Raw genomic sequence first — 26,155 nt, forward strand, 5'->3', positions numbered from 1 at the left:
AGACACCTGATCCCATGCACCCCCCCCTTCCTAGGTGACTCCCATTCTCCCCTGAACACACTCTAATGGACACAAGGAACCACAGGGAGCTGGAAAGAGCACTAAACTACGAGTCAGAAAGTACACGGTCTAGTCCAGATCTGTTATCAACTCACTTTGTGACTAGTTAATCATCATCAGAGCAAAATGTGCTGTGAGATTACATGTTCAGTGTTATGCGAAACCCCCCACATGAGTGATCTTACTTAATTCTCACAATTTTATCCCCGTTTCTCAAAGAAAATGAGGAACAAAGAGGTTAAGTGACTGACCCAAAGGCACACAGCTGGCAAGTCGTAGAGCTGAGATTCAAACCAAGTGGTCTCTCTCCCGAGCCCAAAGCTCTTGATCATACTCTCCAGTCAGTTCCTCCTTGTAGGTCTCATCTGTAAGTTGACAGGATCAATATACTTGAACTTCAAAGGCCCTTCCAGCTCTGACAATCTGTGCCGTGTTCAACATTCACTGTATTGCCAGGCACTGGTCTGGGGATACAAAGATAAGTAAGGCTTCACCTCTGTCCTCAGGTTATAAACTCCTTGACAGTAGAAATCACATCTTGATTATCCTTGCCGGCCCCACACCACTTACCACAGTGCTGTGCAAAGAGAAGGTGTTCAAAATATTTGTTCACAAGACACGTGATTCATGGTGAGAAGCACGGCTTGTGGAGTCAGATATAACTGAAGTCCCATCCTGTCACTCTGCTTGCAAGAAAAAGTCACTTCACTTCTGTGTCTGTTTCTTCATCTAGTGGCCATACACAGTAGTCCTTCCTCACTGGGTTGTGGAGAGGATAATAATGTGTGTTGAGCACTTAGTATAGTGCCTGGCACATAAAAACTACTCAATAAATATTGCTTCCTTTCCTGCTTGGATTCTCCATCCTCCCCTTTGCCCTTGTCACTAGCAGGGAAGCGCCCTCTTTGTGAATCAATATCCATTGGGAGCAGGCAGCAAACTTGCTCAGCCTACTTGGGAGCAGCAAGGAAGGAGGAAAGCAGGGAGAAAGTTGGGTTCCTGGCTCCCTGAAAAACCCTTGCCTGGATTCTGATTCCCATGCAGCCCCTGATCCTAACTGATGCAGATGTCCCTTCTGTCTAGACAGATCTCCCCTGAAGAAATTGCAAACCACAGACTGTCGGATGACAAACCCTGCTCCAGACACTAATCCCCCGACACACGTTTCATTCAACCCTGTTCAAAGAAGGGCAAGCGTGACTCCCATAGAGTCTCCCACCTCTCAAGCAGAGGAGACTCTTTGGGATCTGGGTGGCTTCTTTCCTTAATTTACCCAGCCAGCCAACCAGCCAGCCCTCTTTGTTGCATGCCTACGGTGTGCCAGACCCAGTGCTAGGCATGGGGCATACCTAGGTGAATAAGCCCTCCCCTTCCAAAACCCATAATGTTGGGGGAGATGGACACAAAATAATTCTGAAAGGTATGGCATCCCAACTGCAATTATAGCCATAGGGAACACTCAGGGAGGGCTTACCGTGTACCAGGTACCGCACTGCATCCTTCACGTGAGCCAACTGAGGCTCATGGAACTGAGGTAACTTGTCCAGGGCTGCACAGCTACTAAGCTGTGAAATTTGGATTTAAACTCAATCTGATCACTGAGTCACACTTTTAACTCCCACTCTGCCATCAGAACTGCACGGGGACACACCACTTCTGTTCAAGAAGAATGGGAGGGAGGGGCACCTGGGTGGCTCAGACAGTTAAGTTCTGACTTTGGCTCAGTTCATGATCTCACAGTGTGAGTTTCAGCCCTACATTGGGGCCTGTACTGACAGCTCAGAGCCTGGAGCCTACTTTGGACTCTGTGTCCCCCTCTCTCTGTACCCCTCCCTTGCTCATTCTCTCTCTCTCTCTCTCTTGCTCTCGCTCTATTTCTCCCTCTCTCAAAAATAAAGGAGAAGAAGTGGAAGAAGAAGAAGAAGTGGAAGAAGAGGAAGAGGAATGGGAGGGACTCTCCAGAGAAGAGGTTTCAGAGCTAGGCCTTTAGGGGATGAGTCATGGTAAATCAAGGAGGTATGAAGAATTCTGGGAACAAGAGGGATTCTGACCCATGGAAATGAGGATCAGAACTCTTCATGTGGAAGGAAAGGTTACAGAAGGCAGGGTAGACAGAGTGGGAACAGATCGGGAAGAGCTTGGAATGCCAGAACTGGCAGTCGGGGCCTCTTCAGGAGGGATGGGAGGCACTCGAGGTCTCCACGAGGAATCCCCGTGTGTCAGGAAGCCCGCTCCTGTGCAGCATGGCCCACGGTTGGGGGCGGTGGGGGGAAGGAAGCTGTTCAGGGAAATGCTGCAGGTTTTCTAAGCGCGGGAGCAGGGATGGGGACTGTCTAGAGTTGTTGATGATGCCCATATGGGTATCAGAGGTCCAGCCCTGCCACTTCCTGACTCAGCCTTTCCCTGGCTCCCATGGCTCTCAGGATAAAGCCTGGGGCCTTCACCTGCCATTCAAGGCTCTTCAAGAGCTGCCTCCTTCCTGCTCCACCAGCCTCATCCTGACCACTTCTCCCTACTCTAGCAATATCTACCGATGTGCAGCTTCCCTAACCAAATTCTTTTCGTAGCGTCCATACCTTTACATGGGCCATTCTTTCTACCAGGAAACCTCTCGGCTCTCCTTCCCCTTCTTTGCTCAGATACCTGCTGCTCACCCTTCAGGCTCAATGCAGGGGTTGCCCTTCCCCCTCCAATCTCTCTCCCTGCCCCCATACACCCTGCTGTGTGTAATGGCATGTGGGTTTTCCCTCCTGGAATGTTAGCTTCCTGAGACTGGAGATTGAGCTTACTTAACACATCTGCTGGCCCAGGGTGAGAGCTGAGAGGCTGAAGGGAATCATCCCCAGTAGACCCAGACTTTTCCTTTTTTTTTTTCCTTTTTATTAAAAATTTTTTAAAATTTATGTTTATTTATTTTCGAGAGAGAGAGACCGAGTGCTCATGGGGGAGGGGCAGACAGAGGGAGACACAGAATCTGAAGCAGGCTCTGAGCTGTCAGCACAGAGCCCCACATGGGGTTCCAACTCACAAACCACGAGATCATGACCCCAGCTAAAGTTGGATGCCCAACCCCCTGAGCCACCCAGGCGCTCCAATCCAGCCTTTTCCTTAAGCCAACTTTCCAGTCATTTACCGTCACAGGCTGCTTTTGTTGTTAAATGTGTCGGCTTGTTAGAGCATGCTGTTTGTCTCTCTCTTCCCTCAGTGTCTCATCCCTGGTCAGGGCAGCTTCTGGGGCTGTCGGGGTCTTTTCACTGAAGACCCTCACCGGGTGTATTTACTCCATGTGGATTTCCCAACTGTAGGACCTCAGGCTGTGGCCCCAGAGGCAGCGCAGTTATTTCTGCTGTGTAGACAGGACCCCTTCTCCTCTAGGACGGTTTGTCTTGGGGCAGCAGCAGCAGCAGCAGCACCTATTTTGAGAAATGCCTACATTTGGCATTGTTCCCTCTTCCTATTTCCTAGTTGGGAAAAGAGCCCAGGACCTGAGTAGAGTGAAGGAGTCTGAGGTGTGGCTGCCGATAACTTCTATTCACCAGTGATTTACTTGCTGGAGATTTGCACTAAGACAAAAAGAACATTTGCATTATTAATGATCATTGATCACAGCCTTCCAAAAATTGAGAGGTTGAGAGTGATGGAGGCCCCTGGCCAATGATCGAATGGTAAACCAGGAGGGTGAGGTTGTGGAGAAGGGAGGGGAGGGCCAGGTGGGCAGGGAATTTGTGGAGACAGAGGACAGAGAAGGACGCTAGAAAGTCTAGAGAGGCTGCTGATGGTTCGGTGGGCCAGGTGTCAAAACGGTTGTGCGGGCTGTAAATAACCCGGCCGCAGTGCTGCTGGCCGCCCCTATACCCAGCTAAGGAGACTTCAGGACAAAAACTGTTGTCAGGGACAGAGTCACTTCATAGTGATAAAAGGGTCAATTCAAGAAGACAGAACAATCCTAATGGTGGATGGAGTACCTAGTAACAAGGCTTCAAAATACAAGAACAGAAGACAAAAAAGCCCAGAAGGAAATGGAAGGTCAGCTCCAGCTGGGCCGTGTGAAACCTGAACCCGAAAGGCCCCCAGCCTGTACCTCTTCAGCGGACAGTTCTGCTGGTTCTCAGGCCTTCTCTCCGCCCTGGTCGCCAGGGCAGATTCGTCTCAGCACAGGAGCGAGGGAGCCGCCGCTGCCTCTCTGACCTCAACTACCATTCCTTGAGCCCCTCCCGGGGCAGCCTCCGGGGCCGGGAAGGCCGGTTCCCCACATTTCCGCAGGGTCCACGCCCCACCTGCTGCCTCTGCTCAGATGCCACTCTCCCAGCGAAGCCACCACGTCTCTCTCTCCTCCCCCTGATTCATTTTCTGCCGTACCTTTTATTCTACATTTTCTGTTTTACTTATTACAGTCATGTAAGCTCCACTGGGTCCACTTCTGTTTTGTGCACTATGTCCCCAGTGCCTAGAACATGCCTGACACACAGATCACTAGATATTTGTTACATGGGGGGCGGGGGGAGAGACAGGGACGGAGGGGAGACGCCAGGCTTTCGGCCCGGGTCTCTGGGCGTGGCCCACCTCCCACCCGCCCACTGCGGACTCAGCCCACCCGCTCTCCCACAGGTGCAGCGCGGGGAGTAAGGGGCCAGCGGGTGGCGGCGGGGGCTGGAAGGGGGCAGAGCCTGCGGGCCGCGGGCGGGGGGCCGAGTGGGGAGCGAGCCTCGCGGGGGAGGAGCTGGGGGAGGGGAGCGAGGAGGAGCGGAGGGCGCGGTTAGGGGAGCGCCGAGCGGGAGCCGCAGGGCGCCCGCCGGGGCGGAGGGAGGTGGGACGGCGAGGGCGCGGGCCGGGCAGAGCCCCCGGGGGGCGGCGGGGCGGGCCGCGCCGGACGCTCGGCTGGGGTCGCGGCGGAGATGCGGCGGCCGCGGGCGGAGAGACGCGGCGCCAAGCGAAGAAGCAGGACCCGGGAGAGCCCGGGGTCCGCACCTGCGAGGCCGGGAGCGGGTAAGCGCTCTGAGCCGAGGGCCGCCCGGGGAGGGGCGCACCGGGGCCCTCGCGGCGGCCGGCCCGAGGGCGCTGGGGCAGGAACGGGGCGCCGCGCCTCGGGGTCTTGGTGACCCCGCGCGGCCCCCTTCTCCGCACCTACGGACGGGAAGCGCGCGCGCGGGGTAGATGGTCCCGGAGGGCGAGTCCGACCCGCGGGGAGCGTCTGGGGGGCGCCGTCCGGGACCCCGGGACGGAGTGTAGCCGAGACGGCGCCCGGAGGCGGTCGCGGGGTCCCAGGCGCTCGTTCGGGGTGCCCCGCGCCGGAACAAGATCTGGCGGGCCGGGGGGCGAGCTCTGGAGTCGGGGGCGGCGACGCCCCCGCGTGGCCCGCGGAGGCGGAGGGAAAATGGGCGCTGCCCCCTGCCGGCCGGGTCTGTGTGCGACGCAGCGCGGGGCCCGTCCTTTTTGGAGGGGAGTTGGGAGTGCCAGTGTGGAGCCTCGGTTTCCAGACCCCAAGCCCGGCAGGCCCTGACTTGCTTTGTGACCTTGGGCAGGTCACTGCATCTCTTCAGACTTAAGTTTGCACATCTGCACATCTTCTCCCATCCTGCAAGGTCCGTGGGACTGAAGGAGATGCTGTAAGGATGCCTTTTTATAAACTGTAAAGCTCTACCCAAATCCTAGCTAATCACGTAATGTCGGAACTGGAAGGGCACTAAGAAATCCGTTTTGCTGCAGATGGGGAGAGGGGAGAATAAATCTTGCCCAAGGTCGCATTGCCTATAAGAGAATTTAAGACTAAAGTCCCTTGCCTCACCAGCTCTGGGGAAGGTCAGAGATTAAGAGCAGGTGCTCTCCATCAGATTGTCTGTATTAGCAAACCGGGCTTTGGCTATTTACTAGCTGCCTGACCTTGGGAAAGCCCTGAACCTCTTGGAGCCACGGTTTTCTCCCATGTGAAATGGGTTAAGAATGCAGCCTTCCAGGCTTACTGGGCACATCAAATGTGGTCATTGCTCGGCACAGCACCTGGCCGCAAGCAACAGCTCAGACATTAGTGGAAGTAATTGCTCTGGTTAGTCAGAGTCCCCTCTCTGTCTCTTCCTTGGAACCAGCCTCCAGTGTTTTCTAATTGAGCCCACATCGCCACTGTGGGCTCCTCTCTGGACTGCAGAGCCACTGGCTGGGGTCTCAGCCTTCCTCACAAGGACATAGAGGGACACTTTACCGACAGTAGCAAGCAAGCCTCTTCAGCAGCTGGGCCTTCTCCAGCCTTTGGTCCTGTGCAGCAGCAAGTGAGGAGAAAAGTGGCATCCAGCTAGGATGCCAGCTAGAGGGTGACAGAAGGGAGGGGATGGCCAGCTGGACACGACTGGCAGGGCGTGGGGCCTCCTCCCCTCCCCATGGTGCCTAGTACAGGCCTGGAAATACAAAGGTGCTTTCTCAGAGTTTGTCAGTTACATGACGGATAAATAATGAGGGTGAATTTACAGGGTCATCCCTTCTCTCTGAGGCCCCAGATGGATGACAGTTCTTGGCGAAGTGATGTGACTATAAGCGGAAATACAGATCCTCAGAGCTGGGAGTTCCTGGGACCCGAGAGGTCCCTCTCACTGCAGATAGCTCCTGTCTGAGGTGCACAGAGGGGCAGGGGTCTGCCAAGGTCACCAGTCCCCTCCAGCAAGCTGAATTCTGCAGACACTGCTCAGTCTTTAACTTTCTCTATCAGCAGCAGACGACCCTGCCTCCCACTCTTTTCCTCTGGACACACTCTCTTCTGGCTCTTGCGATTTAACACTGTCATATTTTCCCTTTTTCATCTCTTGTTTTCGCAGGTTTATCTGCCTTTCTACAGCCATTAGCTGCTCTGCTCCCCCAGGCCCTCTGCTCTGCTCATACTAGACACTCTCCCTGGGTGATCTCATCCACCCTGTTGGCTTTAGTTACCACCTCTGTGCATGTGACTCATAAAAGTTTGTCTCTAGCTCAGATCTCTCCTCAGGCTGCAGACCCATCTAGGTATTGTCAGCCCCACGGTGTTCTAACCCCTGGGGATATAGCGATGAGCTAGACAGAAGGTGTGTTTTGGGAGTCGGTGGGGGTGGGAGGGAGACCTGCAATAGATGAACAGAAAACACCAGATAGGCGTGAGTGCTAAAAGAGCATAAAGCAGGGTGATATGATAGAGAAGAGAGCTCCTTGATACTGGCTGGTCAAAGCTTTGCCAAAGAGTTGATATGTAAGTGTGGGGTGGGCAGCCGGTAAGAGGTGAAGTCAGAGAGGTGGCTTGCGGGGCATGGAACGTAGGGCCTTGTAGGTCACAGTGAGGATTTCAGATTTTGTTCTGATACCGGAGCCGTCGGAGAGTTTCAAACTAGAGAGAGGGGATGCTAGTACTTCTCCAGAGCTCAGCTGAGCCTCACAAAGGAGTTCTTCTGTATTGATTGCCACAGTCACTGGAGTGCAGTGCGGAGGGAATAGGGAGCTTCTAGCAGTGTGGGGCGCAAACAGACCTGCTTAAAGGAGGGAGATGAAAGCTTCTGCTTCATCAGAAAAGGCTTCCTGGAGGAAGTGGCTTTTGAGAAGGGCCTCAGAGAACAGAGAGCACATTACATTAGGTAGGCATGAAGGAAAGATTGCTTTTCCAGGCAAAGGGCAATCAGCCCGAACCAAGACGCCCAAAATGTGTGTGGGGATGTTAAAGGAGAGGAGACAGTACCTGTAGGGGAGTAAGGTCAGACAAGGGAGGAAGTCTGGGCTGTTCGGAGCAAGGCCCTGGGTCTGGCCACTTAGGTGCTGTGTGACCTTGACCTGATTACATTACCTTGCTTAGCTTCAAAGGGCTCATCCTCAAAAGGGAAATGTGAGGGAAGAGAAGGGAGAGGGAGGATGCCAAGTGCTGGGGATGGGTGGGTGGGAACAGGATAGCGGCCACCAAGGAGGAAACAGAAGGGGCTGGTGTGGATGAGGAAGATGGTGGCTTCATTGAGTATGGGACCTTCCAAACTCCCATGAGTGGTGGAAGGAGTGGACAAGTTTCGGCAAAAAGGAGAGCATTGGATTTGATCCTGGGAGTGAAGTTGCAGTTGATGAGTGAATGAGGGGTGCCCCACACAGAGGGAACTGGGCTTCCCGACACTCACATACCACTCACCCCCCTCCAGAACTCAAGTCCAGTAGGGAGACAGGCAGTCAGGGCAAGTGAGCCCAGTGGGGTGGGGAGGAAGGAGTGATTAGCTCCACCTCTTGGGTCCAGAGAAACCTCCAGAAAGCATGGAGGAGATGGGAGGAAGGGCATTCCAGGTAGAGGGAATAGCCTAGACAAAGGCTCAGAGGAGTGAGAACCACAGAGTTTTTGCAGGAAGAGGTCCCAGCCACACCAGAGGTGGGGTCTCCTGCTGAGTGGAGGTGAACGAGAGGAGGAGAGGAAAGGGCTGGACTCTGAATGGGTCAGGCAACAGGAAGTGAATAAAAAGGACTCAGAACACAGGGAGGGAAAGGTTCTCTCAGTCCTGTGAATAGAGGTCACTTGCTGATTGTATCTGTTCTCCGGCGCTCAGCTCCAGAGCCACTTTCAGAGGGGCTCTCGGGGTGTGGCAGGTCCCTCCTACTTTCCCTGCGGCTCCCTTCATGCTCCGATGTCATCTCCATCATGTCTATGGACCCAGGTTCCAGGAGGGTGTTCCGGGGCGACCGCAAATCTTCCCAGGGTCCACATGTGTTGCTTATGCCAACACGTGGCAGGCTTTAAGTGGACAGCTATTAAATGGATCAGGAAATAGGCTCATAGAGGTTGAGAAGCTTGCCCCAAATCACAGAGCTAGGGAGTGGCAGAGCTGGGAAGCAAATTCAGCCTACCTGAGTCTGAAGCGTGTGCTCCCAACACAGCTGTATCGTGCCTCCCAGCTGGGCGAACAGATGGTGCCTAGCAGGTCTGGATCCTGTAAGCACTAACAAATTCAGTGTTTAATTTCTAGGAAATGAATTCCTGTTGTTCATATCTTGTTTATCCAGGCTGGAGAAGACAGCCTCTCGTTTGTCCTGGAAATGATTTCACTCCGTCGGCTCAGGTGCTCTCTGGGGACCCAGATGTGCAGTATGGGAGGTGGCAGGGGGAGCCCCAGGACCCTGGGATGCAGCCCTAAAGGTTTCTGGCAGAGCGTAGTCAGCCCCGCCAGGCTGCTCTGACAATTACGCCCCTAGTATGGAAACTCAGATGGAGGTGACTAGGAGATTTGAAAATGCCAAAAGCATATGGTGTGAAACGAGCACGAGAGCCACTAGATGCTTCTGTCCTGAGTCTCAAGTTCCTGCTGCAGATGGGAGGCAGTGGAAGTAGCACTGATGGGAATCTGACGACTTGATCTCTGCCTGTAACTCACTGTGTGCCCTTAGGCAAGTGTCTTACCCTCTCTGGGCCTTTCTCCCTATCAGCACCATGAGGGAGTTGGACTAGAGGATTCCTGAGTCCTTCCCGCTCTGACACTCAGATCCTCCTTAAATCCTAGAGCTGACATTGTTCTTGTTGCCTGCACAACTCATTGCGGTGCACGGAGCAGCAGCGTCACCTTGTCAGAAATGCAGAATCTCAAGATCTGGCCCCACAGAGTCAGAACCTGGACTTGTCATGAGATCCCCAGGGAGTGCGTGTGCTCCTTCTGGTGTGAGATGTGCAGCAGTGGCTGTTTCTGCCCTCTCTCTGAGCTGTGCTGAGAAGCCAGGCAGAGGGGTGCGTGCTGAAGGCTGACGGCAGAGCTCATTCCGGTGGGAGTGATGGAGCCTGGCATAGAACAGGTCCCCAGCAAAGAGTTTGTGAGTGTGTGCAGGCTTGTGTGGGGCTATTTGTGCAACGAAGGAGGGAGTGTAACTGACTCATTCACCTTTCCTGAGCGGTGGAGCATGGAGACAGCAAGCTGGGCTCCTATCCTAGATCTGCAGTCTCAGACAAGCCATTTCTCTGAGCCACAATTCTCTGCTCTGGGAAATGGGAATAATACCTATAAGACTGACTTCAGAAGTTGTCCACCTTAAGTGAGTCGATAAAGAAGAAGTGCTTAAAACAGTGCTTGGCATATAACAAGCTCTTAATAACACCGGCCATTACTTTACTACTACTACCTGTTCAACCCCTGCCCACACAGCAGCACCCTATACCACCCCAAGTTCCCAGAGGACGGAGTCCCGAAATGACCCCTAGGGGGCGATATCACCCCTGTTAGAACCACTGATTCTAAAGCACCGCTAACCAATAGAAGTAGAAAGCAAGCCAAATTGTATATATAAACCATAGCTTCTTTATCCATTCATCAATTGATGGACATTTACCTCTTTCTATAAAATGGAATACTACTTAACAATGAGAAATAATGAAATCCTGCCATTTGCATCAACGTGGATGGAACTGGAGAGTATTATGCTAAGTAGAATAAGTCAGTCAGAGAAAGACAGGTATCGTATGTTTTCACTCCTATGTGGAACTTGAGAAACTTAACAGAAGACCATGGGGGAAGGAAAGGGGAAATGATAGTTACAGAGAGGGAGGGAGGCAAACCATGAGAGACACTTAAATACAGAGAACAAACTGAGGGTTGATGGGGGGGCGAGGGAGGGGGGAATGGGTGATGGGCACTGAGGAGGGCATTTGTTGCGATGAGCACTGGGTGTTATATGTAAGCGATGAATCACAGGAATCTACCCCCAAAACCAAGAGCACACTGTATTACACTGTATGTTAGCCAACTTGACACTAGATTATATATATAAAAAAAAAAACCACAAAGTTAATTTTAGATTTAGAAAATTTAGATGTAGCTGGGTTAAAAGAAGAAAAACATAAAATTAATTTCAATTATATATATTTACTTAATAGGTCCAAAATATTATCATGTAACTGATATAAAAATTTGTTAGATATTTTATATACTTTTTTGAGCTAACTCTCTGAAAGTCGGTGTGTTTTGGGGCACCTGAGTGCCTCAGTAGGTCAAGTGACTGGCTCTTGATTTTGGCTCAGGTCATGATCTCAGGGTTTGTTGAGATCCCATATAGAGTTCTGTGCTGACAGCATGGAACCTGCTTGGGATTCTCTCTCTCTCTCTCTCTCTCTCTCTCTCTCTCTCTCAAAATAAGTAAATTAGGGGTGCCTAGGTGGCTCAGTTGGTTAAGTGTCCAACTTTGGCTCAAGTCATGATCTCACGGTTTGTGGGTTTGAGCCCCGTGTCAGGCTCTGTGCTGACAGCTAGCTCAGAGCCTGGAGCCAATCTTTGGATTCTGTGATCTCCCTCTCTCTCTAACCCTCCCATGTTCATGCTGTATCTCTCTCTCTCAGAAATAAATAAAACATTAATAAAATTTTTTAAATGTTTTAAAAAATAAAAATAAACATTAAAAAAAAGGAAATGACACTCAGTGTGTTTTACCCTGTAGCACATCTCATTGGCCACCTTTAAAGCAGTCAGTGGCCATGTATGGCCAAGATAGGCTATTCTTGAGTTTCTCAGTTCTGGCTCTCAGTCCCAGCTGTGTCCCATAGTACCTGTGTGGCCTTGGGCTAGTCATTTTCACCTCTCTCGACCTAAGTTTCCTCGTCTGTAAAATGGGCATATTAACTCTGCCCCAAGGGGTAGTGTTAGAAGCAGACGGTGAGAGTTTAAAACCCCTTTGCCCACTTTCCCACAAGCATGGGAGAATCCAGAATCCTTTATGCAACACACAGTCGTTCAAGGTGGCCCCTTCCCTGCTGAAAGCTGGTAATAACTCAGTGCAAAGCTGAAAGTGCAAAGAGGTTGAGTTCTCATACTTTCCTGGCTGTTGCAAAGGCCTGGGAAACAGGCACCTGTCCTGGACTTTTTAAAGATAACCAGGCATCACCCAGGCCAGTGGTTCTCAATCTCCTCGAAACACTTAGGGAGTTTGGAAAAATTCCAGTGCTTGGGCTCCAGGTGGGGTGAGGACTGGAAATTTGTATTTTTTTAAAAAAATTTGTATGTTTTAAAAAAATTTTTAATGTTTTATCTATTTCTGAGAGAGAGAGAGAGAGAGAGACAGAGCATGAGCAGGGGAGGATCAGAGAGAGAGGGAGACACAGAATCTGAAACAGGCTCCAGGCCCTGAGCTAGCCATCAGCACAGAGCCTGATGTGGGGCTTGAACCCATGAACCATGAGATCATGACCTGAGCCGAAGTTGGATGCTCAACTGACTGAGCCACCCAGGAGTCCCAAGTATTTGTATGTTTTTAAAGCTCCCCTAGGAGATTCTTTTTTTCTAACGTTTATTTTATTTATTTATTTATTATTTTTTTTTTTTGAGAGAGCACAGATCGGGGAGGAACAGAGAGAGATGGAGACACAGAATCTGAAGCAGGCTCCAGGCTCTGAGCTGTCAGCAGAGACTGATGGCGGCACTCAAACCCACGAACTGTAAGATCATGACCTGAACCAAAGTTGGATGCTTAACTGACTGAGCCACCCAGGTGCCCCTCTCCCCTAGAAGATTCTAATGCACAGCCAGAGAATCTCTGATCTGGTCCAACCCTCACATTTTCAAGATGGAGAAACTGAGGCCCAGAGCAAGAGAGTGACTTATCTGAGGCCACAGAGAGTTCATGATAGAACCAAGCAAAAGCTCAGAACTCCCACCTCTCAGGCCAGGCTCTGTTCGCAGAGCCCGTTCCTCACCAGTTCAGGGAGACTTTCATAAACAGGTATTGATCTCTAGCTCTGGGTCAGGTGTCAGGGCTGTAGGGTTTAAATAGGTCATGGTCTCTGCACTCCAAGCCCAGTGATGGAGACAGTCCAACATGATAAGAGCTACGGCTGTGGGCAACCAAATACAGGGTCTCTAACCCAAGCTGGGCTGGGGGGAGGTTAGGGACGGCCTTCTGGGGAGATGCCAGAGCTTAGTCCTGAAGTGTGACTTGCATTAGGCAACCAGAGGGGATACTTTCTAGGCAGAGGACACAGCAGGGACAGAGGTTCCAAGCAGGAAACAGCACTGGGCACCCTGTGCCATGAAAACTACCAAATCTGTGCCGCTAGAGTGCAAAGGTCACAGCCAGCTGGGTCAGGAGATGATGCTGGAAATGTAAATAAAGACCAGTTCATTAAGCGTCTCTTGGGCCAAGCTGTGGAGCTGGGACTGAATTCCAGGTGACTTGGGAGCCACTAGACAATTGTAAAGGTGTGACATGGTCAGATTTTTAGTGAAAGGAAGATTCTGGGTATAATATGGTAAGAGAATGGAGAGGGGCCAGGAGTGGCAGCAGGGAGATGATTAAGCCAAAGAAAATGGTGGCCTGAAACAGGAGAGTGGTGGCAAGGGCAGAGAAGGGAGAAAAGGGCCACAGCAGAGTTAGGTTTCTGAGTTAGAATTTAGTAATTCAGCAAATGAGTCAGCTATTGCTGTGTAACAAACCACCCCCAAACTAAGTGAATTAAAATGACATTTATTACTACAAGTCATGCATCTGAAGATTGGCTGATTTAATCTGAAATTGGCTGGGCACTTCTGCTGGTTTAGCTGGGCTCACACATGCATCTGTTGGTCAGTTGAGGAGCTCTGTGCTAGGCTGGCTTCAGCTGGGGCAGTTGGCTGAAGTGGCTCTGCTTCATGTGTCTTCACCTCCTCCAGGGACCAGTGGGCTCGCCCATACATGTTCTCATGCAGTGGCAGAGTGCAAGTGGCAACACGCACAGCCTCTTCAACGCTAAATTTGGAACTGGTTCACTGTCATTTCTGCCTCATTCTGTTGACTCTAGCTACTCTGTGCTGAATTCAGACTTGAGGGACAAAGAAATATACCCTTCCTTTAGACGGGGGAAGGTGGAGGCAGCCCAGGGTAGTAGAAGAGCTGAGCCGAGAGGGGTGCCAAACCTCACTATGTGGTCTGGGACAAGACACCTGCCTCTCTAGGCATCAGCAATCTCAGCTGATTAGATTTGATTGCATCATTTAAAATGCTCCTTCTAGGGCACCTGGGTGGCTGAGTCAGTTAAGCGTCCAACTTTGGCTCACGTCATGATCTCTCAGGTCTGTGAGTTTGAGCCCCACATCGAGCTCTGTGCTGACAGCTCAGAGCCTGCATGGAGCCTGCTTTGGATTCTGTGTCCTCTCTCTCTGTTCCCCCCCACCCCATGCTCTGTCTCTCTCAAATGAATAAAAGTTAAAAAAAATTTTTTTTAATAAAAATAAAATGTTCCTTCTAAATCACGTTTGCCAGAAAGGGACTGTTAATTATAACTAACTGTAACTGATGGAACATTTACTATATGGAAGGGCTTTCTGTTCAGCTCACTCAAACATAACAGCAGTTTGAGGTTCATTTTTTTAAATTTTTTTTTAATGTTTTATTTATTTCTAGGAGAGAGAGAGAGAGAGAGAGAGAGAGAGACAGCGTGAGCAGGGGAGGGTCAGAGAGAGAGAGTCACAGACTCTGAAACAGGCTCCAGGCTCTGAGCTGGCAGTCACCACAGAGCCTGACGCGGGGCTCGAACCCACGAATCGTGAGATCATGACTTGAGCGAAAGTTGGACGCTCAACTGACTAAGCCACCTGGGCGCCCCAGTTCATATTGTTATTGTCCCCATTTTCTTTCTTTCTTCCTTCCTCCCTTCCTTCCTTTAAAAGATTTATTCTTAAGGAATCTCTATACCCAGAGTGGGGCTCTGTACCCAACCCCAAGATCAAGACTCTCACACTCCACTGACAAAGTTAGCCAGGCGCCCTTCATCCCCATTTTCCGCCTGAAGAAACGGCTCAAAGAAGTTAAGTGACAAGCCCAGGGCCTCCTTTTGACCAGTAGAACTGGTGGCTAAGGTTCTTAGGCATTTAACCACTACTTTTTTGGGGGTAAAAGTTTTACCAAAACAAAAGTGCCCAAACACATGTGTGCAGTCTGATGAACTTTCAAAGGTGAACACACTCGGCTCAAGAAATAGAATGTGCCCCGGGCACCTGGATGGCTTAGTCGGTTAAGCCTCTGACTTCGGCTCAGGTCATGAGCTCACAGTTCATGGGTTCGAGCCCTGCATCGGGCTCTGTGCTGACAGCTAGCTCAGAGCCTGGAACCTGCTTCAGATTCTGTGTCTCCCTCTCTCTCTGACCCTCCCCTGCTCATGCTGTCTCTCTCTCTCTCAGAAATAAATTAAAAATAAAAAAAAAATAGAGCGTGCCCTTCACCCAGAAGTCCTCTCATGCCCCCTCCCGGTCACCGCATCCCCCGGCCTCGAGGGCAACACTCTCGCATGACTCCCATCTGTGTGGGTCAGTTTTGCCTGTTCTTGAACTTTATGAAGTTTGAATCACATGTGGTATCACAATGTCGGGCATAAGAAGCTTCTTCCATGTGGTCGCATGTACTGGCAGCTGGTGCGCCTTCCCACTGATGCGTAACAATCTGCTGGATGGATACACCACCGTCATTTGTCCCTGCTACCGCTGATGTCTGTTTGAGTAGTTTTCAGTTTATGGTTGTTAAATAGTGCCTGTGTGAACAATTCTTGCACAAATGTTTAGGTGGGTGTCCACGCATGTTAATCTATTACACGCATGTAATAGAGCTGGGCATGAAGGTTTTTCAGCGGTTTGGCTATGTTTTATTTTCTACGTTTTTCAGATTTTATAGTTAGAGAAGTGGGTGAAAGATTGACTCACTCGAGATACTAATTAGAAGTCAAAACTTGCACTCAGATACACAAGCACATACATACCCATGTTAACACTTTCCTAATCTTACCCACATATATTATTTCATGCTCCTGACAGCCCCAGGAGATAAAGTTGATACTGTGATTTCATGGAGGAGGAAACTAAGACTGAGGAAGGTCCCGTGTCCTAGAGAGAAGGAGATGATACAAAGCTGTGGATGCACTTTGTAAAATACAAAGCACTCTGGGGTGCCTGGGTGGCTCACTTGGCTAAGTGTCCTACTTTGGCTGAGGTCATGATCTCACGTTTCATGGGTCTGAGCAATGCGTAGGGCTCTGTGCTGACAGCTCAGAGCCTGGAGCCTGCCTTGGATTCTGTGATTCTCTCTCTCTCTCTGCCCCTCCTCTGCTCTAGCTCTCTCTCTCTCTCTCCCTCGCTCCCTCCTCCCTCCCTCTCTCCCCCTCACCCCCTCTCTCCCTCTCCCTCTCTGAAAAATAAATAAGCATTAAAAAAATTTTTTTTTACAAATAGTTTATTGTCAAGTTGGTTTCCATATAACACCCAGTGCTCATCCCCACAAGTGCCCTCCTCCATGCCCATCTCCCCCCTCCCCCCTCACACCCATCAGTCCTCAGTATGTTCTCAGCATTCAAGAGTCTTTCATGGTTTGCCGCTCTCCCTCTGCCCCACTATTTCCCCCCTTCTTCTCCCCCTTGGTCCTCCATTAATTTCCTCCAAATCATCCTATATGTGCAAACATATGGTATTTGTCCTTCTCTGCCTGACTTATTTCCCTCAGCATAACACCCTCAAGGTCCTAAAAACATTTAACAAAATGTGAAGCACTCTTCAGATTCGTGGAGAATGATTTCCTCATCCAGGGCTCACTCAGCCATGCCACATAGCTTTCTTTTAGAGAAAGATCAGACAAGAATTTCTCTGGGGGGGTGTTTTTCCTACTGCAACTAATCTTTATCACAGAGCCCTGGGTTTTTTTTTTTTTTTTTCCCCTTACAAAATGATGAACCTGGCCTCTGAGGATACATGAAACCTATATATCCTCTTGGTTTCTGGCAAGGTTTTATGATTCCATTAAAGATCCTTCAGAGAGGGGAGGTGACTGATCTCTCTGCAAACCGAATGAGCAGCTGGGTAGGAAACCCTTGTTAAGCCGGCTACAAAGAGCCCCTGCTAGGGACCCGCCACTGCCTGAGCATGTATCCCTCCCACTGAATCCACAGAGCAGTTCCGGGAGAAAGGTGCTATTACCCCAATTTACAGATGAAGAAGAAAGCCCAGGAGGTGAGATGCCTTGTCTCCATCTCACAGTTGGGATTGTTTGGAGAGGGAGGAACCCGGAAATCCTGGGTCTTATTACTGCTTCTCGGGGCCTGTGGGACTGTTGTTTCTCAGTCCATTTGAACTGGCTCAACTAGGAAAAGTATGAGCTGGTACAAACGAGGTTTCCTGGGTACAGAAGTCGCTCATGGACATCCGAGAATAGGAAGGAGTGCAATTGGGTCTGGAAGGTTCCTTTCTCCTCCTCTCTTGAGGTAGGTGGTTCACCTGTCTCTGTTCTTTCCTCTGTTCACTCCCTTCTACCTCTCTCTGCAGACCTGTTTTCTTACTTACCATGGCTTTTCTACTGTCAAACTTGCCTTGGTCATGGCTGTGGCCAGACGTCAGCCTCAGGACCCTTAACTTGCAGTTTGTTCCCCTTCCGTCATCAATCCACTCAGCTGCTCACGGGCTACTTGCTAAATTCCCAAGAGAGAATCTGGTTGGTTCATTTGGAGTCACATGTCACCCTGGCCCAATCAGCTGTGGGTAGAGGTGGTCTGTGGAGCAAGTTGAGACTGAGACTCTGCTTTTTTCCCCTCCATCTCACAGCAGGGATGCTAGAGCTGGGGGTGTATGGCGAAGATGGGGTCTGTGTAACCGGGACTCGGGCCAAGATGCTGCTGGGCTGAGAAGAGTCCTCACTGCTGCCATGATGGCTCCTGGGAGTGTGGTGGGCAGGGGAGAAGCTCCCTGGTATGGCTGGTACTTCTGACAGTGGCAGACATCATTCACTGAAATGGACATTGATGACTTGCTAGACAGTGGACAGAAGAGACTTTGTTGCCTGCAGACCTGAATATGGTCAGACACATCATAGAGAAACCAGAGAACTCCTCATTCACTATGTCAGGCATTTGGATCCATGATCTTATCAGTTCACCCCCAAGCTCCTCTAAGGAATGGATTATCATCTCCATCACTGAGGTTGTGCAGGCCCAGAGAGCTTAAATGACTTACCCAGTGGCCAAAGCAAGAAAAGGGACAGCAGGAATTGGAACCTGATCCTGCCTGACTTGAAATGTATACTTTCAGCCATTGCCCGCCATATTTGTTACTCTCATTACACTTGTTCAGGTCTCTACGATTTAATGCACATTACATACATACATGATCTTATTGGAAGTGCTAAACACCCTTTGGGGCAGCATAGCCATGCTTATGTTCCCATTTTACCAAGGAAGAAATTGAGGATGAAAGAGAAGTCATGTCTCACCTTGGTCACTGGCTGGTCAGTGGCAGAGCTGGGGCCAGAACCCAGATCTTCCAAATTCAAATGTATCAACAGGTATTAATGTATCAAAAAGTATCAGTGCTATTGCAGGTAGTATGGTTCTTTTTTTTTTTTAACAGTGTACAAAACTGATTGTTTAAGAAAAATTACAAATCTATTATTCCCTACAAAACAATATATCTATAATAAACATATGGTTCAAAGAATAATAATAAACATCTATGTACCTTCCACCACCTTAAAAAATAGAACATCAAGGGGGGTGCCTGGGTGGCTCAGTTGGCTGGGCATCCGACTTCATCTCAGGTCATGATCTCTTAGTCTGTGAGTTGAAGCCCTGTGTCAGGCTCTGCACTGGCAGCCCAGATCTGGAGCCTGCTTCAGATTCTGTCTCTCTCTCTCTCTGCCCCCCCCCATTTACACTCTGTCTCTCTCTCTCAAAAATAAAATAAAAACATTAAAAAAAATTTTTGTAAATAGAACATCATCGATATCTTTCACCCCCCCCCACCACATTCCTGCATTCTCTCCCCTCCAGGAAGTGACTGCAATCCTGGATTTTATATTTAATATTTCCTTGTTTTTCCTTATGGCTTTGCCACATATATTTGTATGTCGAAACAGTGTGTTTCTTCTTACGTGTTTTTGGCTTTGGCACTAAGCGTTGTGGGTGAGACACACCCACTTAGATGCATGTGGCTTTGGCTTACATAGGTTTGCTTCTCCGTGGTCCTGTCAGAGCAATACCCCACGTTCTACCGCTCTGATGTGGATGGATGTCTGGGCAGTTTCTAGTTGTTTGCTTCCAGTCAACGCCACTGTGGCCGTTCATGTTCCTCTCTGCCAGTGAGCACAGAGAACAGTTTCTCTGCCGTGTGTGAATTACCGGGTGGTGAGGTAATCATTGCATCTTTTGCTTTATGAGATAATATCAGATTGTTTGCTAATGAGGTTCCTCCACTTCACACTTTACTAGTGGTAGGTGACAATTCCTGTTGGTCCACACCCTCACCAAATGACGTGACATGACAGATTCAAAATGTTTTACCTGTTTGCTGGGTGAACATGGTATCTCACTGTTTGTTTGTTTTTAGTTTATTTCTTTATTTTGAGAGAGACAGCGTGAACAGGAGAGGGGCAGAGAGAGAGAGAGAGAGAGAGAGAGAGAGAATCCCAAGCAGGCTCTGCACTGCCATCACGGAGCCCGACTCAGGGCTTGAACACACAAACAGTGGGATGGTGACCTGAGCCCAAATCAAGAGTCAGACGCTTAACCAACAGAGGCACCCAGGTGCCCCCTCATTGTTGTTTTAATTTGCTTTAATTTGTTTTAACCAGTTTCACTCCTGGAAGCACATCTAGTATTTGGAGGTATGATAGGGGACGTAGTTGCTTAGAGAGCTACAGTCTTTATCTCCAAAGGTGGCTGGGCTATGGGACGTGCCCCCAACTTTGTTCAGGGCAGGGAAGAACAGCAGTCAGGAAAGGAGGGAGGCAGCCTCGGAATCGTGTGGCTTCCCTCAGAATTCCAGCCCAGCATTCCTGACCAAGGCAAGCCACCCAGTCCTTCCTGAGATGTCACCCACTAGCCTCCCAGGCCTTTCTGAGCCCACGCCTTTCACTGAATGAGGTCATTGGAATGCCTGAAACTCAAGGGGTGACCGCAGGGGTTTGTGGGGCAGGCATACAGCCTTCTGTGAGAAAAGACTGCACCTAGTCTGTCTGGAAAGAAGAAGATTCCAAACAGTCCAACCCAACTTCACATTTTCCATGTGAGCCAAAGAGGGAGGAAAACCAGAGGCTTCTGAGGTAGAGGATGGAGTGAGGGGGTCGGGAGAGGCCAGCATTTTCACCTATAGTTCCATGAGGCCCCAGACCAGTTTCACTTCTGGAAGCACATGTGCCTTAAGGCTTTTCTTCCTGATCGAGGCAGCATAAAGAATGGAAATTTCAAGAGCGGCTCTGGACCCAGTTTTTCCACTTCCACCTGAGTGACCTTGGGCAGGTCATGTCACCTCTCTGAGTACAGGCAGCTCATTTGTAAGGTGGGGCCGTACCGCCCACCTCACAGGGGTGACTCTTGGCCCCAGGGCTAGCTCCGTGCCTGGAACAGAGCAAGAGCTCATGAAAGACATAATAATAATACCCTTCAAGCTTTGGGAATGTTTTTAAGCAGGTGGTTTAAGATTGGTTTTCTTAACTTGAGACTGTTACCCCTCCTCTGGGAAGATATTTTAAAAATATTTTTTTAATTTTATTATTTTGTTTTTTGGGGTTTTTTTACGTTTAAAAAAATGTTTTTATTTATTTTTGAGAGAGAGAGAGACAGCGTGAGCAGGGGAGGGTCAGAGAGGGAAGGAGATACAGAATCTGAAATAGGCTCCAGGATCTGAGCTAGCTGTCAGCGCAGAGCCTGACATGGGGCTCGAACCCACGAACCATGAGATCATGACCTAAGCCGAAATCGGACGCTTAACCGACTGAGCCACGCAGGCGCCCCTAATATTTATTATTTTGAGAGAGAGAGTGTGTGTGTGTGTTCAAGCAGAGGAGGGTCAGAGAGAGGAGACACAGAATCTGAAGCAGGCTTCAGGCTCTGACCTGTCAGCACAGAGCCTGACATGGGACTCGAACTCATGAATCACAAGATCATGACCTGAGACACTTAACCAACTGAGCTGCCCAGGTGCCCCTAGGTGCCCCTAGGAAGATTTTGTTTTGTTTTGTTTAAGATGAAATCACAGTTTGAGCAGTGGAAGGGAAACTACAGCATTGCAGGGTGTGGTTCTTAATGATTTAAAAATCAGTCAATCAACAGACATAGATTGAGTTTCCCCACAAATCCCTGAGCCACGCTGTAGGGATGGGGAGTCAGATGGTAATGACTCTTGATATCTCTCAGTGTTTACTGGGTTTGGAAGGCTAGCCTTGCCAGGAATGACAGAAGCCTACTGAAGCCCTGGGAGGCGGGTGGGGAGGCCATTTGTTTTGAGGACAAACTCTGAGACTCAGAAAGGGGTAAGGGACTTGCCCAAGGTCCTACATGATTGGGGGTGGGCAGAAAACAGGGATTGGAGCCCAGATGGCCCCACCCAAGCCAGGCTATCCCCTGTACTCAGCTGCCTCCTACCTCTGGTGCCAGCTACCTCCTGAGCCATCTCTCTACCTCACCTCTGCTCTCTGTGCTGCAGTCACCTGGGCTTTTTGCCATGCCTTGCACTTTCTGACCTCTGGGCCTTTGCCCTTGCCTTTCCAGCCACCAGGAATGCCATCCCTCTTGACTTTGACTATTGAAACCCTTCTCCTTAATAAATGGCTTAATGTAGCCACCCAGTGGAGCAATACGTGGCCCTTAAGAATGATGTTGCGAGAATGATTGATGGAACAAGGTTCAAAATATATTGTTGAAAAACATACAAACTACGAGACAAATTTATACCTAGTCATAATCACATTTATTAAAACATTTTTTTACAGTTTATTCTCAATTAGTTTCCACATAACACTCAGTGCTCATCCCCACAAGTGCCCTCCTCCATGCCCATCCCCCCCTCCCCCCACATCCATCAGTCCTCAGCTTTTGTCAGCATTCAAGAGTCTCTCATGGTTTGCCTCTCTCCCTTTCCCCCACCATTTCCGCCCTTCTTCTCCCCCTTGTTCCTCCGTCAAGTTCCTCCTAATCCTCCTATACGTGCAAANTCCTCAGTTAAGTTCCTCCCATACGTGCAAACATATGATATTTGTCCTTCTCTGCCTGACTTATTTCGCTCAGCATAACACCCTCAAGGTCCATCCATGTTGCTACACATGGCCAGATATTAAAACATTTTTTTTAACATCTATTTATTTTTGAGAGACAGAGCACAAGCAGGGGAGGGGCAGAGAGAGAGGGAGACACAGAATTCAAAGTAGGCTCTAGGTTCTGAGCTGTCAGCACAGAGCCCGATGCAGGGCTCGAACCCACAAGCCATGAGATCACTGCCTGAGCCAAAGTTGGATGCTTAACCGACTCAGCCACCCAGGGGCTCCCATAATCACATTTTAAAAGCGTGTATATATAAAGATGCCTGGCCAGCTCCATCCCAGGGTCCTTGAGCCAACCTGTCTGCTTCCCCTGCCAGGGTTTTGAATCCTCTCAGGGTGGGACTGGAAGAAATCAAATGAATAATTCCTGATGGAGTTCTAACATTCCATACGAGGCAGGGATAGGAGTGGGGATGGGACTAAGGAGTCTTGGTACTCTTCTTGTGAACCCTGTATACCAGGGGCTTCCACGGGCTCCACAGACTTCAGCTGGAGTCATGCCAGAGACGGGCCTTGCACAGAGTGGCCTCTGGTTTGCCTCACCCTGATCACCGATACCAGAGGCCCCAAGCTCCAAGAACCCCCCATCCTCCAAAACTGAAACTCAGATTCAAGCCGAGAGGGACACAGAAGAGAAAATGAGTCTTCAAAGTTTTTTTTGTGACCAAACTGCCAGTTTCCACTTAGAAAACTGAATACATTTTCTGGATTTGAACTCTCACTGTGAAAAATGCTTAGGGTTTTCGTTTTCACAATTGACCTCCTTGCTAACCAAAAGGTGTTTCTGTTTTTGCTTTTGTGTTTGTTTTAAGAATCACGCATACTTGGGGCGCCTGGGTGGCTTAGTCGGTTGAGCATCCGACTTTCTCTTAGGTCATGATCTCGTGGTTTGTGGGTTCGAGCCCCGCGTTGGGCTCTGCGCTGACAGCCAGCTCAGAGCCTGGAGCCTGTTTCAGAGTCTGTGTCTCCTTTTCTCTCTAACCCTCCCCTGCTCACACTGTGTCTCTCTCTCTCCTAGAAATAAATAAAAATATTTTTTAAAAAATCATGCATACTCTAGGAAATTTGGAAAATTTTTATGAATAGAGGAAAGGTCACCTCTCCCTCCCCAATTCCTAGAGAAAAACATTGTAAAAATGTGGTCTCTTTCCTGGTGACCTTCCCCCCCACCCATGCATGGAGTTATTTTTGTTTACTTTTCATTGTTGCTGAGAAAATAAAATGGTGGTTTCTGATTCATAACTTACAAAGCTGATTTCATGTATTTATAACAAGACTATGATGCTTCCAACAGCCATGTCCCCTCTGGGAATTGTGGGGGTGGGGCACATTGCCCTCCCCTGTATTCTCCTGACGCTTTTGACAATGCCAGTTTCACTGCACCATTGCCAGCACTAAACAGTATGTTTTTAAACTTACGGTTAATCTCAAGCGTTTAAAGTGTCCTTCTAAAACCTAACTCTTTCCTTTTTTTCTTTTTTAAGCCCCAGAGCTCTGAACATGTGCCCTTCTCGATGAACTCACAGTGATCCATTTGTTTTACCTTCTAGCTCATGCATACTTCAGGTCTTGGTAACGAGAATGTTTTGTCTATTCAGGCTCAAAATGACCAGCGGGACAGGAAGCAATGTTAAGTGCCACGTGATGTATCAAGATGAACCTGGGGCAACGGTAGCTGGTGACTGGAATGCTTCCCTGAATCTGCTGGTACTTCTTTTTTGTCACTAGTTTTAAAAGCTCCCCAGAGGAAACCTGAAATCTAGACTCTTCTCAGAATAGGATGGGGGAAATTCTGAAGTTTTCATTAAACACATTTATCCCTCAAGCTTTGGAAGGAGCCAAAATGCCAAAACCAAGAATCCCAAAGCATTGCCTACACTGGTGTGATACCCTGATAAATGTCTAACAAATTCAGCATGTGTCCGCTGGGCTTGACCCTCTGCTGGGCAGAGTTTCAGAATAGTGAGACATCTTGGGATTCATCCCATTTAGGAAAGACCTTTTTAACTACCAGCTGGCACCTCCATGTTCTTCAGATGGTCAAGTCTTCTTGAGGTCCTTTCACTGTGGTCTGTTCTGATGGAAGTTTCCACCAGCGTGCAACAGAAGGATGACCTTGTTCTGTAGGCAGGACAATTGTGAAAGGAGCCGGGAGTGTCGAAGTCTATGGGAAGAGAGAGCCACCTAGAATGTCCCCGCCAAACCAGTCACTGGAAGACCTTCTCCAGGAGGCCTCCAACAGATCCCTGAATGCTACAGAAACCCCAGAGACTTGGGGTCCAGGGACCCTCCAGGCCCTCAAGATCTCTCTTGCTCTGCTCCTTTCCATCATCACACTGGCCACAGTCCTTTCCAATGCCTTTGTGCTTACCACCATCGTCCTCACCAGGAAGCTCCACACCCCAGCTAACTATCTCATTGGCTCCCTGGCCATGACTGACCTATTGGTTTCCATCTGGGTCATGCCCATCAGCATCGCCTATACCATCACCCACACCTGGAGCTTTGGCCAAATCCTGTGTGACATCTGGCTGTCTTCTGATATCACGTGCTGCACGGCCTCAATCCTGCATCTCTGTGCCATTGCTCTGGACAGGTACTGGGCCATCACTGATGCCCTGGAGTATAGTAAACGCCGGACAGCAGGCCGTGCAGCTGCCATGATTGCCACCGTCTGGGTCATCTCCATCTGCATCTCCATCCCACCACTCTTCTGGCGGCAGGCCAAAGCTCACGAAGAGATATCGGACTGCCTGGTGAGCACATCTCAGATCTCTTACACCATCTACTCCACTTGCGGGGCCTTCTACATCCCATCTGTGCTGCTCATCATCCTCTATGGCCGCATCTACATGGCCGCCCGGAACCGCATCCTGAATCCGCCTTCGCTCTATGGGAAGCGCTTCACCACGGCTCATCTCATCACAGGCTCTGCGGGGTCCTCGCTCTGCTCCCTCAGCTCCAGCCTTCACGAGGGGCACTCCCATGCGGCCGGCTCCCCTCTCTTCTTCAACCACGTGAAAATCAAGCTGGCTGATAGTGTCTTGGAGCGCAAGAGGATTTCCGCCGCACGAGAAAGGAAAGCCACTAAGACCCTGGGGATCATTCTGGGGGCCTTCATCGTCTGCTGGCTGCCCTTCTTTGTTGTGTCTCTGGTCCTTCCCATCTGCCAGGACTCCTGCTGGCTCCACCCAGTGCTCTTTGACTTCTTCACCTGGCTAGGCTATTTAAACTCCCTCATCAATCCAATAATATATACTGTGTTTAACAAAGAGTTTCGGCAAGCGTTTCAGAAAGTGGTCCATTTCCGGAAAGCCTCCTAGTCTTATTTGGTGGTGACTCTTGTTATCTTCTGTGACCTGTAACCCAACTGGAATTGTCTTGTTTGTTTCTCCAGAGATGTGGGTCAATCCTGGTCTCCTGGGTTTTGGTTCCAAGAGAATTTTTCGGTGTTCTCTTCCTCCTGTTGTCTTCTTGACTTCGGTTCCACCAAAAGCTTTGTGAAGGGAGGCAAGACCGAACAGTCCACTTATTATTCCAATATTTTCACGGCTCCTCTCTGTTGGAAGAAATGCAACCACAGAATTCCCCATTGATTCAATTCAGATGGGAAGCTGTCTGACTCTGTACAAAGACCCCAGGTTCAAATGGGGGGCTTTCTGGTTTACCTAAGTTTTGTATGGAGCTCAGAGTAGGGTAGATGAGGTGAATGACCTGAGCCGAAAGAGAATTTGGAGTCAGGATGGAGGGATCTCCATTCCATGTGGAACCTTGATTGGAAAATGGCATCCAGATCAACTATCATATATCCTTCCTCCTTCCCCAGTATCTCTTTACCACCTTAACGTTCTTAAAAGTTAAGACCCACAATCACCCTCAGTGAAGATGATCGACAGGCTTTGGACCCACCAAGCTTTGAATGGGACACCATTCTGAATTTTGTTTTCTGAATTTTTTTTTTACATCCTGTTCTCATGAGAGATCTTAAGATGTTGAGTCTTGTCAAATAAAAAGCATGAGATGTCATGGTCAGAAAAGTCTTTGGGTAATCTCTCCCCTCTCCCTGGATGTAGAATGGAGTTCTACCAGTTCACATCAGTCTCTG

General features: G+C 49.5%; 1 protein-coding gene across 2 annotated transcripts; it reads left to right on the forward strand.

Annotated features, from left to right (window-relative positions):
* Positions 1-4,963: 4,963 nt before the first annotated feature.
* On the forward strand, positions 4,964-26,155 carry HTR1D (5-hydroxytryptamine receptor 1D). 2 transcript variants are annotated; one of them, XM_039230289.1, is made up of 3 exons: positions 4,964-5,046; positions 23,649-23,757; positions 24,087-26,155. In XM_039230289.1, the coding sequence occupies exon 3, from the start codon at positions 24,240-24,242 to the stop codon at positions 25,371-25,373; it is 1,134 nt and encodes a 377-aa protein (XP_039086220.1). In that variant the 5' UTR covers positions 4,964-5,046; positions 23,649-23,757; positions 24,087-24,239; the 3' UTR covers positions 25,374-26,155. The 2 variants fall into 2 exon arrangements, with proteins under 2 accessions (XP_039086220.1, XP_039086211.1); XM_039230280.1 differs by having other exon boundaries at positions 23,649-26,155.

This window comes from Hyaena hyaena, unplaced genomic scaffold, assembly GCF_003009895.1.
Source record: "Hyaena hyaena isolate Hyena2069 unplaced genomic scaffold, ASM300989v1 scaffold_3, whole genome shotgun sequence".
Taxonomy (NCBI): Eukaryota; Metazoa; Chordata; class Mammalia; order Carnivora; family Hyaenidae; genus Hyaena; species Hyaena hyaena.

Bases quoted from the DNA above. Each gene is read 5' to 3' on its own strand.
- HTR1D (XM_039230280.1), top strand. From the start codon at position 24,240: ATGTCCCCGCCAAACCAGTCACTGGAAGACCTTCTCCAGGAGGCCTCC.